This window comes from Balearica regulorum, chromosome 5 (genome assembly GCF_011004875.1).
Source record: "Balearica regulorum gibbericeps isolate bBalReg1 chromosome 5, bBalReg1.pri, whole genome shotgun sequence".
In the NCBI taxonomy this organism is placed as follows: domain Eukaryota; kingdom Metazoa; phylum Chordata; class Aves; order Gruiformes; family Gruidae; genus Balearica; species Balearica regulorum.
In genome coordinates this window covers 26,230,475-26,245,873 of record NC_046188.1, presented here as the reverse complement: position 1 = coordinate 26,245,873, position 15,399 = coordinate 26,230,475, and the positions used below count along the sequence as shown (strand labels likewise).

General features: G+C 54.9%; 2 protein-coding genes across 2 annotated transcripts in view; one reads left to right on the top strand and one right to left on the bottom strand.

Moving 5' to 3' along the window:
• The window catches only part of DLST (dihydrolipoamide S-succinyltransferase), a 92,649-nt gene that overhangs the window by 63,912 nt on the left and 13,338 nt on the right, over window positions 1–15,399 (top strand). The window contains exon 2 of the mRNA XM_075753915.1: window positions 12,366–12,457. Coding sequence (XP_075610030.1) covers window positions 12,389–12,457 — 69 coding nt within the window. The 5' untranslated portion in view covers window positions 12,366–12,388. The remainder of the gene's footprint in view (window positions 1–12,365; window positions 12,458–15,399) is intronic.
• On the bottom strand, window positions 729–7,238 carry PROX2 (prospero homeobox 2). The gene is made up of 4 exons (XM_075753933.1): window positions 5,656–7,238; window positions 5,032–5,139; window positions 4,374–4,568; window positions 729–4,269 (listed from the first exon to the last, which is right to left on the bottom strand). The coding sequence occupies exons 1-4, from the start codon at window positions 7,189–7,191 to the stop codon at window positions 4,084–4,086; spliced, it is 2,025 nt and encodes a 674-aa protein (XP_075610048.1). The 5' UTR covers window positions 7,192–7,238; the 3' UTR covers window positions 729–4,083.

Genomic DNA, 15,399 nt, shown 5'->3' with positions numbered 1-15,399 from the left:
TCCTTGAGACTGATCTCCACAGTCTGTCTGTGCATCTCTTTGCCTTCCCCTAGAGCGTGGAGCTGGGTCTGCAGCACAGGGCAGCTCTCTGCATCCGAGGCAGAGGAAGGGGTGTCTTCTCCAGCTGAACAGTGATGTTGGATCTCTCAAATGTGGTATTTGTACTGTAACCTGGATTAATCTGTCCTTCCAGTTAGTATAATGGGACAAGAAACGTTGCTGAGATTTCATGAGTGCGGGCCACTGGCTCACCAGGGGATGCTTACCTGGAGAGAGCTGCCCCGATGCCAAATACGCATCTGAGATGTGTACTTGAGGGAAGGTCCCTTTCAAGAACATCTGCTTCATCTAGGAACCTCTAGGGCTGGTTCAGTCCCTGCAGACAGGTCCAAGTCATTATCAGAAGTAAAGAAAAACCAGAGATGTTTTATAGCCTGTCAGTTTTCCCCCAAGCTATTTTGGCACATGGGATGAACTTTCTCAAGCTCTAATTAGCTGTACATTAGTAATAAGGGCTTTTATGGTAAGTAATAACATAGATGAGTACGTAAGGGCTCTCGGGGCCTCGCCAGCTTAGTCAGTGTGGTCTCATCTCCCTCTTCTGGCTGCTGTAAGACACCAGCAGCCTGGGGGTAGGAAACTGATTTTTTTATTATTATTTCTTTTCTTTTTTAATAGTGCTTGGTGGTGTTTGCTGCTGTTTAGCTGCGTGGGCTGGGTGTGTTGCTGTGGGTGGGGTATGAGTGTGATTGGAAATGTAAAAGGATAGCCCCGAGGAATTGTTCCCTGAGGAGATGGTTAGAGGTGGCTGTGGGCTTTTTGCATATACCACAGAAATTTGGATAGAGGGAAGGAAACGATTTTTTTTTTTTTTTTTTTTTTTTTAAAGATGAAACCAAGTCAGCAGTAGGTGAGTGCATTACCCCTGTTGTTTCCTCAGGTAATTAGTGGGAAATGGTGAAGCAAAAGCCCACCCAAGCCTGAGGGTCGTGGTCATAGACACTGTGTGGGCAGTGGCTTTCCCTTCTCCCCCCAGCCCTCCAAGCACACACACTTTGTCACTAGAAACCTCGCCATGACAGACACCCATTCGTCTTTGAAAACTAGCTGCTCTATCTTGGGCACCACTAGAATGTAAATGAAATTACACACCATACCCTGCACAGCGCCACCAGTGAAACCTTAATTTCTTCAGAATTCACACCTTATTTCCCTTATGCTTCAGGCTCCATCGCCCCTAGAATAACCCCAGCTCTCCCCACATCCCAGATGTGCTGCCTTCTCTGTATCGGTGCAAGGTGGGGGGAAGGCAGCGTGAATTCCCCCCTCCCCTTCTCTGCCAGCTGGCTGCTGCTTTCCAAGGCTCTCGCAGGAGTGCAGGGCTGCGATTCAGCTCACCCCACATCAGTGTCACGCAGCGGAGCTGTGCCTGCCTGGATGCAGCTCCCCTGGTTCCAGGCAGGTGAGCACCCCAGGAGGAGGCAGCTGCACCCCCGGCTCCCCAGACAGGAGCTCTGCTTGCAGAGGGAGCATGGGGTGACCAAAAGGTGGGTAGATCCTCCTTCTGCATCCCTGACGCCTCTGTGCTCTCTGTCACACTTAGCTGAAGGTGGAGAGGGGGTTGAAAAGCTGCTGGGGAAGAAGCCAGGCAGACAAGTGCCCTGTAGCCTCGTGCCCTCTCTAGCCCTGCTTATTTTTTTCCTTTCTCTGTTGGATGGAAAAATCTACCTGGGCAGAATTCACCCCATGGATAGAAGTGGCAAGGCCTCATCACAGGCAAAGGACAACTGATGTGGGGTGCTCTTTGTCGTGGTCGCGCAGGTCCACGTTTCACAAAAGCCAGTGTAAAACACAGCTCTGTAATTCCTGCTTCCTTGCAGTTGCATGGCAAATGCTGGGTCCAGTCCTGTTCATCATCTGTGTCAATGATGGAGATGTGGAGTCTCCTTCCTTGGAGATACTCAAAAGCCATCTGGATGTGGTCCTGGGCAACCAGCTCTCAGTAGCCCTGCTTGAGCAGGGGGTTGGACCAGACGACCTCCAGAGGTCCCTTGCAACTTCAGCCACTCCGTGATGTAGAGCATTGCCTTGCCCTCAGCCTCCCAACCTGCCATTTTACTGACGCCCACAAACTTGCATGTTAGCAGAGGAAGCAAGAAACTGCTCCCCCAGGGACTGTCTGTAAAAGGGCTTTGTTCCAGCAGGATCTCTTCAGTTCAACCTGTTTCTTATGTCCCCTAATTATTTAGCTACAGTCAAAATAATTTCCTAACCCCTTCCCTGAACCAGGCCATCATTTCCTTTTCCAGCAGCGTCAGTTTTTGCCTACCCGATGCATTGCTTCAGCTTTGCAGTGGTTATTGCCAGCAGGAACAGCACCATCCTGTCCTTCACTGTGCCACCAGCAGCACTTCCAGGATGCTGCCTGGTTGAGTCCAGCACCTGTAAACTCTGGGATGCGTCTCCCTGTGATCCTCCCGACAGCTGCTGCACTTTGCTTCAAGTTGCAGTTCAGAGCAGACCGACCGGAGGCATCGGGGTGAGGGTGCAGGTTTAAGTGAGGATGTTGGTCAGTGGGAGCCGCTCAGGGATGCTGGCAGGAGGAGTGAACCCTTTTGTCACGGTGGTGTTCTTTTCCCAACAAAAAGCAAGAAATTCCCAGGGTAACGCCTTAGAGCAGAAGTTACCAAATAGATCTCTAGGGGTGTAAATGGGTAACTTAAACCAAGTGTTTATTTAAAAATTGAGTAAATTTGGTGTTGGGGTTGTAAAATATACAAACCTCAGGAAATCTGACTGGCCGCACTTGCGATGGGGAGAACCACTGTGAAACCACCCCTATTTCGGACACCCTGTCCTGCCCTGACATCACACTCTTCCTCACTTGTCTGATACCGGAGCTGTGGGGTTTTTTGCCATGCTCTAGCACCCAGCTGGCACCTTGCAGCATATCCAACATCCCCTTGATCTCTTCCCAGTTCTCTTCTCCCCAACTGTTTTGCACTGGGATGTCATTGCTCATCCATAGTTGGACACCACTGCCCTCCCAGAGCCTTCCTCCTGTGCCTTTCCCAGGACCTCGCTCCTCTTCACAGCCTTTCCCTCCCCACTGCCGCCACTGACAGGACACAAAAGCCCTTAACACAAAAGACTTCACCGTGCTCTGTTGGGTGGAAAAGTAGCCGCTGACTCCTGGTCACAGGGAAAAGAAACCTCCTTGGGTTTACACCCCTACAGCAATGGGGCTGCAAACCTCAGGGCCAGCTCCTCACCAGCCAGGACAGCTTGTGTTAGAACCCACAGGGACTGACAGGTCCCAAATAACATGCTCTTCTTTCACCATGGGCAAGTTGCAGAGCCCTGCTCTCCTCCAGCATCATGGGTGAAGCTGCTGGTGAGCGGTTGCTTCTGGGATGCTTCCACCAACACACACACCTGCTCAGCCCTGGTGCGCAGCTGCATGGGGGGGCTCTTGCCAAACAGCACGGGGGAGGTGGGGCGGGCGCGTTATTTGTGCTGGCTACAACGAACACTCTTTTTACATCTCCCAGACAGGGTCAACCATCTTCACAGGGTGCTTGAAATGCTGGAATTCACCAGCTGTTTTGTTTGGACTCTGGTGTGTTGTATCTGGACAGAAACCGAGGCGTGCTGTTGGACCGGGCACATCCACCACTCTGCTGTGCCAAGAAAACTTTGCCCGCTGCGAGGACCTCTGCCTGCTTTATAAACAGAAAGGCTGTTTGCCCTGATCTACAGCCCTCTGGAAAAGAGAAGGAAGGCGGCTTGCCCAGGGTCACAGGGAGAGCTAGGGCAGGGCGATTTCCCAGGCCCCAGCCTGATGGCTTCATCTCCCTCCCTCCCCTCCATGGATCTCCAGCAGGACTGCACCGGCTTTGAGCGGGGGAATAAAACACACAGCATAAAATCCCAGCACCTGAGGCAAGCAATAGACCTCACCTGAGGAGCTGTCTTACATGACAGAGGGAGAATAGTCAGAAGAATGGATGCTGTACAGAGTGCCCAGGAGGTGCTTAGCACATGATGGCTGCACACAAGACCCAGGGCTGCTTTCATGAAGACTCAGCTGCGGAGCAGTTCCTGGGAGCAGCCTGCAGCTTTGAACCCTTCTGGGATGTCACTGTCCAGTTTGGAAATGATTTTGTAAATGGGTTTCTTCCAGGAGGGGTCAGCATCCTTGCCCGCCCTGACGGCACTGAAGAACTCCCGCAGTGTCAGGCTGGCCACCTCCAGGAACCGCCCTGGCACCTGCGGTGAGATGGGCGTCAGCCCACAGCACCACCGGGTCCCCGGCTCCCCCTCACAAACCCTGCCAGCCCCGCCGCCCCTGACCCCCGCCACCCCCTCCTCACCTCAAAGTCATTTCCCTTGTTATAGTGCGTGTTGAGGGCACGGAAGAGCTCTGAGTCCCGGGAGACTCGGAGGGTACCAGCATCTGCGACGCCCTCCAGCAGGGCCTGCCGGGCAAACTTCTCCACCTGGATGTAGTAAAATTCTCGGAAATTGCTGAACCACTTGATGAGCTGGGAGGTGATGCAGCGGCTGAACTGCCAGAGGGGAGAGCCAGAAGACAGGCGTTACTCCAGCTTTGAGCCTCCCCACCCAGGAGTCCCCACAAGCTCAGCCACACATCGCTGGCCTGGCCCTAAACCCAGCCCTGCCCCAGGGGGGCAAAAGCACTGGCCAGGACCATGGCATGGGGGTGCCGGCAGTGCCTCTCCCTGCTGAGATTCAGATCCTAGCTGCTCTGTGGTGGGGAGGCACGTTCACGATGTGCTTTAATCCCAACATCTTGATTGCACAAAGACCCAGCGGCCCAGGTCTGCCGCAGCCCTGAGTACCCACTCCGGGGCAGCTCGTGCTGAAGTGGGTGCCATCCCCCAGCTCCTGCCAGCGAGGCGGGGGGGACAGGAGAGCATCCCCTTCCCCATGGCTCCCCAGCGAGGCAGGCTGGGTGCCATGCCGGACAGGAGCCCTGCCTGGCACCAGCGCCGGGTGCTGCCATCTTACCTGCACGTCAAGGAAGTAGGTTTTCAGTAGAGTGGAGCTGGGGTAGCGGGTGAAGAAAAACATCAGCTTGGCCTTCTTCAGGTGGCCGGGGGTTAGCGCCTCCTGGATCTGCCTCAGGGTCAAGGAAAGCCTGCACGCAGCAGCCCGACCGGCTCGGCGCATCCCTGAGCACTGGCCTTGGCACGCACACACCTGGTGCCTGTGATAACCCCTCCCCATGGCCTGGCAGCAGGGCGGTATGATCTCCTGTCCCCCCCGCCTCGCTGGCAGGAGCCAGAGGATGGCACCCACTTCAGCACAGGCTGGTGGGAACAGGATGACAGGACCACCAGGATGGCCTAAGAGCAGGCTTGGGAGCTCCTGACTTCTAGTCCCACCTAAGCTACAGCATCCAGCCAACCCTGAGGAGCAGCAGTGCCCCTCGGCAGCTCGGAACCCCTTTCCTGTCATCCCCCCCACCCCTTTTTAGCCCTCTGTGGAGCAGGGAGGACCCTGGCCCTGGGGACACCAGCAAGGGCTGTGCCAAGCTGTGGCTCTGGAGGACAAGGGGAACACGTCCAAGCCCAGGGCCCTCTCCAGCTCCAGCTGAGCCCAGGGACCTCTCCAGCTGCCCCCAAAGGATATATGGGTAGAGGCAAAGGGCGCTCCGTCCATCGCAGCCGGCAGCTCCCCGTGGCCATCCCTGCCAGCCGGCAGCAGTGCCAGGCTCTCCACATTGGCAGGGCTCAAGGGCAGGGGATGCTGCTGCTGCTGTCTCACAACTGATGACCTCAGTTTGACAGTTCCCCAGTGCAAGTCAAGGGGCTCCAGAGGACCCTTCTCTGGAGCAGAGGGGCTCCCGTGAGAGCTGCTGCCCCAGGGACCGTGCTGGTTGCAGCCCAGCAGCTGGCTCAGCAGCTGGCTGTCCTGGGTGGGGGTGGCCAAGCCCAGCGCATAACCCATGCTGGGTACCTGACAGGGTTTTCTGACCCCCTTTGAACTGAAGGAGCCAGCACAAGAGCCTGGGCTCTTCCCTGAAGCTCCTGACAGGACCTCAGCCTGGGGTGAGCCCAGCGAGCCCATCACATTCATGGGGGATGGCTCAGCAAGTGGCTTTCTGCATTTCCCAGCAGCAAAATACTCTGTCCTGGTACCTGGCCCTGGCACCGGGAGGCTGCGGTGCTGCTGCAGGAGATGGCCGGCTGCCTTTGGCCACACAGTCTTCAGGACGGAGTCTACCACCTGGGACGTCACCCCGGCCAGCTCATGCTTCAGTGCCTGTGAAAGGACCCTTGCAGCTGAGGGCAAGCCACCTGCGCCACCCATGTCCTCCTCCTCCTCCTGCCTGTGCACCCCTGGCATGCTCCTCCAGAGAGGCACTTTGCGTGGGTCACTGGTGGCAGCAGCACTGTCCTTGTCCGGTCTGTCTCCAGGCTTCCCAGGCAGTGGATGCACTTTCTCAGCATCTTCCTGGATTTGGGCAGCGTCCCCCGAGTTGCAAACCTGGGAAAACTTCTCCTGAAGCCGCTTCAGCTGCTGCTCTAAAAGGCAGAGCTGCTCCTTCAGCTGCTGGCAGCCCTCAGCATGGGAGCTGCCTCCGGTGGGGGCCACTTGCCCAGCCACCCCTGTGCCCTGCTGGGGCACCCTCGGCTTCCTCTTGCTCTCCCGGGGCATCTCGCCACCCCTCTCCTTCTCGTGCCCAAAAGCTGCCTCCAAGCTGGTGCCAAATTCCGAGGGGATTGGTGGGAGGCTCATGCCTTGGATGATGCTCTCCACCCTGGCCCGCTTGGCTCGTAGGTGCTGGTCGGAGAGCTGGTCCCTGTCACCAGCACAGGGCACGGAAGCTGGGGCACGGATCCTAGGGAAAGCCAGGGCTTGTGCTCCTTCTGCAGGAGCACCACACTCGTAGTCCTGAGGCAGGGCCACTGCCTGGGAGGAAGGGAAAAGGATGCAAGGATCGAGGCTCCTGCCAACCATGGGGTGGCTGAGGAGCTGGGATATCAGGGATGTGCTGGGGGAAGGCAAAAGAGAGTTAGTCTGGAAACAAGGCTCTGTTTTCAGCCCCTGGCTGTGGCCTGGAGTGGCACGGTCTCTGTCCTGCTCAGAGGCAGTGCTGCCATCCATAATCTCTTCTTCCTGCCTGGACACGGGAGAGCTGAACCTCAGCTGCTTTGGGATCATTTCCAGTGATGGACTGGCAGGTTTCCCATGTGTTCAAGGTTTAAGCCTGCTAGAGGTGTGGAGCTGGAGAAAAAGCAAGAAATGTCAGCAGGCAAGACATCATACAGCAGCTCCGCGTGCACATGGCGGGAGATTTTCGTCCCAGATTCCCAGGGCATCCCTGTTCCCAGACCATTCCCTGCTCCAGGTTCTGCCAAACCTGTGAGCAGGCTGTCAGGTGTCGCTTGACAGCAGCAACGCCCTGGATGCAGTCACAGCTGCCACCTACCAGCCGGGCATTTATGGCGTCTGGAGTGCATTTCACGTGGTTTGAGCCCTGGATGGGCCTGGCAGTGCAGACTTCCCAGACCACCAGCTGCACCTGTGCCAGAGGCCTCTGGGGAAACTCCTCTCTGGGCTCGTGGACTCGGGTACAAGGGTGGTGAGCACCAGACGCAGCCCTCTGCCACGCACACCTGGGCAAAGGTGGTTTTGGGTGCTCCCAGGCACTGGCGGGGAGCAGGGACGGCAGCTACATCCCTGGCGAAGGCATTCACGGCACGTAGCAGCTAGGCCAGGGCATGGCTGCTGAGTGCTTCTGCCAGCACCCAGCACCCACCACCACAGCCCTGAAGGCACAGTGATGGGCGGCAGTGCTGGGGGGGGCCGGGACAGCACAAACAGGCTGGTGGGAAGGGGCACAGCAAGGGTGAAAATGTGATGTGACCTGCTGTGAGCAGGATGCACTGGGATGTTCAGGCTAACACAGCACAGTGCTCCTAAGTGCTTGTTAAAACACAGAATAAAAGGAATGGGAATGGGGATGGGGATTACCGGGTAGGAGAGAAACTACTGAGCCAGCAGCCCCAGGCTTAAAATTGTCATGCTGACTCCAGGCAGGGATCCACCCCCTCCGCTTGCTCGCTAGACAGCTTTGCAAAAAAAGGCACAAAAGCTCATATCCTGGCAATTACAGAGTAACCGTCCCTCTGGGACGCTTCTTCCTCATCCACATTAATTAGCAGTAGCTTTGCATCCCTGAAGTAGGACGGTTTATGTCTCTTCCAGGCACCTTTAAAGTGTCAGAGATTCTTTGGCTATACTCAGAAATGTGTGATCATTTTCAGCGCCATCAGTCTCTTGTCCCCATGACTGTCTGCCCCACAGTGCGTCCCCTGGGCTAATAAGCAGTGTAGAAGATCGTTTTCTACTCACTGTTTTTTAGCAGGTTGCCTTTCTTCGAACAGCACTTTGTTCCAGGCAGGTATCTGGGAGAGCTCTACCTTTTGCAGAGCTCTAGTCTTGACAAACCAAGTATTTTCTGGGTTGTCCGACACCACTTGTTGCTCTCCCCTGGTGTCTCCCCACCCTTCCCAAACATTAGGGTTTCAATTTCCTAACAGTCTGTCATGGGGGCATTCAAACTGCTCCGATTACCTATGGTACAGCACGAGGCCGGGGTGCTGGCAGCTCTCAGCATCACCCCCACCCTTGTATAAGGAGCTTCACCACCGCCTGCGGCCGCCTTTTAGCCTGCAAGCTGCTTCCAACAAAGCCACGCAGCAAATGCAATGCAGTCATAGATTTTATCCACCCTGAGGCCTTTCTGCATGGCATGGAAAGACAGGCAATCCTGCTGCCTCACTTCTTTTGGCACTTGGTGACAATTTCTCACCTCTGTGTCCAACAGCAAGGTCAGGGAGCTAACCCGCCCCCTCTGCTGAGGCTTTCCAGCCCCAGAAACCTGGGGCAATACACCCCTCATAAGCAGACCGACTCAGAGCTGTCAAGAAGCCCTCCACTTGCCTAAGGCTTCCAGCACGACCAGCTTTCTGTTGGAGATTTGGAGGGTGGGACCAGAGCCTGGGGTCCCAGGCCATGGCAGCCCGCCGTGGGTGGCCTTGGCTCCCCCCCCACAGCCTCCCCAGCACCGCAGGACCAGGAGGTGCTGCCCCAAGCAAACTGTTCCCACTGATGCAGCCCCTTCCCCACTGACTTTGCAGATGCGTGCTTCGGTTCCTACTCTTACTACCAGTCTTCACCAGTACCACCTTCCAAAATACTAAAAAGCAGCCAAGGCTCCTCTTACCTGAAGAAAAAGACCGAGGAACGAAATGAAGATGCTCAGAAGATAAGGAACGCATGTCCTCTCCTAAACGGGAGTGTAAGGTCCTGATAACAAGTGAATGCTGCGAACACCCGTCTTGACATGGGCAGGGATGGACTGATGACAAGGGAGTGTTGACCAAGAACAGAGCCTGCGGAGGCAGGATAATGTCTTGTGAGACCACTCCTCTATTCCTGAAACATGTAAACAAAGACCATCTGTGCCCTGTGCGCCATGTGCCTGTGAAAGATCACCACTCACTTGGTCAGCCCTGAAGGGGGGGGCAGTGAGACCCCCAGGGCCCCCACAACCCACCGACTCATTTCTAGAACATTTCTGAACATTCCTGAGCACATACTGTGCCTGCTCAGTGATGACAGACCCCCACCTATGGGGTGGGCACATCGGGTTATAAAAAGGGAAAACAAGTTTTTAGCGCATGCACCCACCACCTGAAGACTACAACTACAAGCAGAGAACATCGCGGGATCCAAGGGTGGTGATATCTTTTCTCTCTCTCTCTCTTTTCTTTCTCTCTTTCTTTTCCTCTCTATCACTCTCTAACTTAATTTTCAGCACATTAGGGTAATACCTTCACACGTTTTGCTAAACCCTTACCTTTCATAGTTCTGCTAAGTTTTGAGCATTGTTAGAACTTTTGCCAAGCCTCTATGTTTTGTAGTTCCTCTGAGTTTTAAGTAAATTTATGATTGGTTTGAACCTCTAAAGTAATTGTTGTTACTCCTGATTACCACGCAGAGAATTAAAAAGTTAACCTCACCCTAACCCCCTGAGTGGGTTGGGACAGGGAGCCACCTCACATGGGCTCCCCAGGTGCTCCTCGGTGGGAGAGCTGTGCACGGAGCAGCCTGCTGTCCCTCCAGCACTGCAAATATCCCCCAGAGTCCTCCCCAGCCGCCACATACCTGTCTTCAGCAAGCAGTCCCCGACCCAAGCCACTCGCACCTCTCTGCCCCACTCACCTTGGCTCCAGGGGCACGGGGAGCGCAGCACCCCGAGGGCAGGCGTCCGGGGGCTGCGGGATGCTGCAGAGGCAGTGCCGGCGTGTCCTCCCGCTGTGCTCAGGTCCTTTAGAGGGAGTGGGGAGGCCGGAGGCAGCCAACCGGCTGGGAATGACTTCTGAATATGCAGATCGATGTCCAGGAGGTCAGGTCCAGCGCCAGGGTCTAGCCACCTTCCCTGCCGCTCAGCTGTCTCCCAGGCTCATTGCCCCAGGGGTCAGACAGGCGGGGGGGGGGTGGGGGGGGGGGGTGGTGCCAAGCCACTGGCTGCCCAGGTGGGCAGAGGGCCAGACGAGCAATTCCCCCCTACAATTTGGCCTGGAAACCCCACCCAGGATGGTGAACCCTTGGTGAGGTGATGCAAATAGACCGGGCCTGAGGCAAGCAGTGCTGCAGGCAAGGGAGGAGCCGGCCCAGAGCTCCAGGTGCTGCCCAGCTCACACAGAAAGCACCCAGCCATTTCCAGCATTCCCCGCCATGGGGACGCAGAGGCATTTCAGCTGGCCTGGAGGTCTGTGGCATAGGACATGGCCAGGAAATGGAACAGCACAGTGAAAGCAGCAACACCAAGCCCCTTGCTTATCTCAGGGTGCTTTACAGACACCGCTGCAGCCAGCAGAGCCAGCACCGCTCTCAGCTGAGCACACCCTGACCCCAGCCCCAGCACAAACCTACCTGCCCCGGGGCACGCCTGGTTGTGCAGGAGCTGCTGGGTGGGTGGACAAAGCCTAGCCACGCGTGCCACTCCTGGGGCTTCGTCTGCTTTGCCTCCACATGCTTACTGGACATGGTGATGTTTGGTGTATTCATTTGGGAGGCAAGAGGCTGTGGTTAAAAGCAGTTGACATCAGGTGGTCTTGGTCAAGGATATTAGCCCTCGAAAGAGAGATCGTGGAGAAATCCCCAGCAGAGAGCCTTTCTGGCTCACTTGCCTTTTATGAAAGCAGTCGGCACATCCTCAAAGCCTCAGAGACTATTCCCTGTTGGTTTTTATTCAACCTCTTTTCTTTGAAAATGATCCCAAGGATGTTTGTTGCAAATTTATATTAGGAGATTATTTTGAAGGTTGCAGTTTACCATTCATATATTATTAAGCAATGGCTAAATTAAGGATGTGTGCATAACCTGGACTTGGCTCTTTGAGAGATGCCTGGCTGCCAGACAGCCTGTTATGACTATCCTGAGCTAATTTTCAGACTCTGCGAATGAGTTCCTTGGGCTTTTTTCCACCAGTGGTTCCCCACCTGGGTGCAGGCAGAAAACAGAAGCTTAGCAGAGGGATTCTCAAATGTTTTCAACATGCACACCACACCTGAGGAACGGGGCTCGCTTATGGACTCATTTGTCTATTTGCCATGGTGAAATGACGACCTTGCCCATTTCTAACTGTGCAACATCCCACTGGCTGACGCTCACGGCAGTATCATCCTACGTGAGCCCAACGCCATGATTTGTTAAGGTGAGCAGGAAGACCACCGGTACAGCTGTCCTGCAGCAATCCAGACTGGTTCAACAAAGAGCATCATGGAACAGCACCCTTTGGTAATACATAGATCCATTTACGTACCAGGAATCATAGGTAAGGTAACTCAAAATGTGAAAGCCCCTGTGCCAGCTTGTGCTGGGGGCGGTACGGCACGTGGATAGGCAGGGCCGCACAAAGGTACTGACAGCCAGGACACGAGGCATAACCCAACCGTCTCCTGTCACCCGGCCCTGCCTGGGGCTGCAGAAGACATCTTAGGTTAGGTATGCTTCAACAGGAGGCTCCTCAGGTACAGTGGCCTGTCTGAACTCTGCCCTGTCCCCACCTGTCCCTGCCCACAGCCTCAGCCTTAGGCCTGTCCTCACCCCACAGCCCCGTCCCCAGCCTGTCCCTGCCCCACAGCCCTGTCCCCACGGGCCTGCCTTCGCCCCACAGCCCCTGGCTGTCCCAGCCCCCCCCCCCCCCCCGCCATGGTGCTGCCCCTCCGGCCCCGCTCCCCCCGTTCCGGAGAAGTTGGTCCGGCCCCGCGCACTTCCGGCTCGCGCCGGGCCTGCTTCCGGTGTCCGCCCTCCGGCTCCTCCCGCCGCCGCCGCTGCCGCCGCGATGCTGCTGCTGTGGCGGTCCCGCTGCCTGGGCCGGGCGCTGGGCCGCTCGCTGCGCGCCCTCCGGCAGGTACTGTCCGCAGCGGGCACCGGCCGCGGGGAGGGAGGAGGAAGGGCGGCGGTTGGGCGGGCGGGGACGGCGGCGCCAAGGGCACCGGGACGCGTCCCCTCCTCTCCCCCCCGCCCGCCGCCCCGGGCGCGGGGGGGGCAGACAGGGGCGGCACGGCCGGCGGGGCTGCGTCCCCCGGGAGGGGCCGGGGTGAGCACGGCGCTGCCCCTTCCCGGGCCCGGCGCCGCCGGTGCGTGTGCCGTTATCCCCCGTACCGCCCCGCCCGGGCCGGGCCGGGCCCGCCGCCCCCGTCAGGAAAGGCGGCGGCGGCGGCGGCTCATCCGCGGCACCGGGCAGAGCTGACCGACGGCGAAAGCGTCCGAAAACCGCCGCGCTCGGGCTTCGCCGTCCCCGCCTGTCGCTGGGCTGAAGCGCTTGGGGGGCGGGGGGAACCTCTGTGTTGGCAGCCGCGACTCGCTTCGCACCGCCCCCCCCCCGCAGAGACCCTCCCCGGCCGGGGTCGGCCCCGTGCAGAAACGGCAAATAAAGCGGTGTCTGCTTTCTTATTTCATTCCTGTGCTCAAGCAGTCGTTGAAGTGATGCAGACGGCAGTGACCTGTGCTGGCAGAGTCTAGTAGCCAGAGCCAGCGACTTACAGCAACACCGAGGCTGCGCTTGGCCGGCTGGGTTCTGTCGTTTGCTGACTTCTGGACGCGTCTTCTGTTCAAATAGCAAGCATGCGTAGCTTTATGTACATACATACATATATACATGCATACCTAGAGGAGGAAAAAGATCGCTTCCCTTCCATGTGACCAGCTGAAGCCTTAGAGGATGAGATTCGATTGTAGTCATCGTGTGAGTGTAGGCAAGCAAGTGGTGACAGCTAGTTGTAATGTTGAACACTTAACTATGTCATACTTCCCCATAAGGCTGTTGTTCGTTAAATGCTTGTCTCTGAGTGCTACAAACAGATTTGTGTTTATAAATATGTGCGTGTATATATAAAACTGCACTATAAACAATTCATAACTAACCATATAGTTGTATTTTGTTATACGTACATGTAGATACAAATTGATTACAGTGCAGTTTAAAATAAGCTTATTTAAGTGGCGTTTTAGCAATGTTTAAGCTTTGTCTGCTGTCAGTGTAATTATACAGAATGGGGGGTAAGGCAGAGGGAGCATTCAGACCTTTTACGAAACTAGTCTGCAAATCAGAAAGTTACGGGATGAGTACTAGGCAGGGGAGATAATTTTAGTTAACCTGCTAGGTGTACTGGAAAAGTTAAGAAGTCAAGATGGTGGTGGTAGTTCATTTTCCTTTTGAGTAGTGATGTGGGAAGGAAGTTTTGACAAAGGGCATAACACAGGGTTTTTGGAGAGACAGAAAGAAATGCCAGAACTGGCAAACCTCTGATGGGAGAAGTAAAAACAACAGATGTATGAAATTCTGAAGTGCAGGGTTGAATGAGAAAACAGTGGAGTCAGCAAGAAACAAGAGTAGGGAAGGGTTGGCTGGATTTTTGTGATCTCGTAAAAGAGAAAAGGGTCTCTGGATTCGTATAGTGAGTAGAAATCATAAATGTGCATCAGTAGCCTGCATCCAAGCATGTAAGACTTGGGGGGGGGCAGCTGTTGAAGGATGACCTGAAAAAGTCCAGAGAAGAGCTAGTCTGAAAAAGGATGGTTTGATCGGGAGCTGTGTTCAGTGCTTTGAGAGTCAAGTCCTTCTATTTATCTGGGGAAGAGTTTATAAAGAACTTTTGTCTTCCCTGTTTGATCTTCCCCACATGCTGGAGGAGTTCTCAGCCTGTCGTCTTAGTAACACTATCCTTTACCACTCAGCATTGTTATCTCCATCCTATCTTAGCATCTGCCCTGCCATGCTATATATAATTGTGTTAAAATCCATGAAAGATGTGCAGTGGGTTTTTGTGTGTAGCAGTGGTTTGCGCTCATCCTTATTGTTAAAGCAGCAGCTTCTTTGCTTTGAAGAAGCTGGGGCTGGAGAACTGATGGCTGCTTTGCCTGTCGTCAGAGCTACCCAGCACTGGGCTTCTGTTTTGCCTCTGTTGAAATTAACTGTATCCTCCTGTTCAGTTAGTGTCCTTCCCTGAACTGGTCCCAGTTCCCACTGTGAGAGAAGAAATGTGTAGGTATACAGGCTGTGGCTTTAGCTGATGTGTTCCATAATTTATTTCACTGTGTAGTGACCTATTGGAAGGTGACAGCTCCTTGAAAGGTGTGGCCTGGGACACTGTGTGCCAGGGTCACTTTGACATAATAACAGTTATAAAAACAATCCTGAGAAGTCATGTGAGACGTGGGGGGGAAAATTAATCACTTGGTATGTGAGTCACTAGCTAATTAGACCAAGACTTATTTCTCCAAGTGAAGACTGTCTCTTTAAAGTGACCCAAAGTACTAATGCCAGCTAGCAAAACCTAAATGTTTCCATTTTCACTGGAGAAGCTCCAAGATCAGGCAGAGGGCAGATTTAGGCAGGTGATACCAGGAACAGGTGCTATTGCAGGGATTCCTTCAGGGAAAAAAGGAACAGGAAACAACCCTGTCGGGCATCTCTCCGAGCTGCACGTGCATCTCCGAGATACAGTGGTTAAGGGATGGACACAAGACAGGGGGAGTCTCGGTATCTTTCATTAGTGGCTTCTTCCTTGCATTAGAGCTATTTCCCTCATTTCTTAACCTTAAAGGCAGAAGCGTGGATTGATACCAGTTTTTTGCTTAATTTTGCAGCAGTTGTGGAATACAGGCTTGGCACCTCTCATAGAAGAGAGCTGCAGATGTGTTTTCTCACAAGGATTTATTTTAGGACAGGCCTTCTAAACTTTTTTTTAAAATTGGCTGTTTCTGCCTCAGTCTGGGGCTGTACCTCTTTCTTAACAAGTTATGTCTGGGATGCTAGGAATACCTTTACCACTTTTTTTATAAAGCACC

Excerpts from the sequence above, each read along its gene's own strand:
- PROX2 (XM_075753933.1), bottom strand. The coding sequence starts at position 7,191 with ATGATCCCAAAGCAGCTGAGGTTCAGCTCTCCCGTGTCCAGGCAGGAA. Across the intron at positions 4,569-5,031 it reads CCTACTTCCTTGACGTGCAG|TTCAGCCGCTGCATCACCTC; the intron begins GTAAGATGGCAG and ends CCCCTCTGGCAG. Across the intron at positions 4,270-4,373 it reads ACAAGGGAAATGACTTTGAG|GTGCCAGGGCGGTTCCTGGA; the intron begins GTGAGGAGGGGG and ends ATCTCACCGCAG.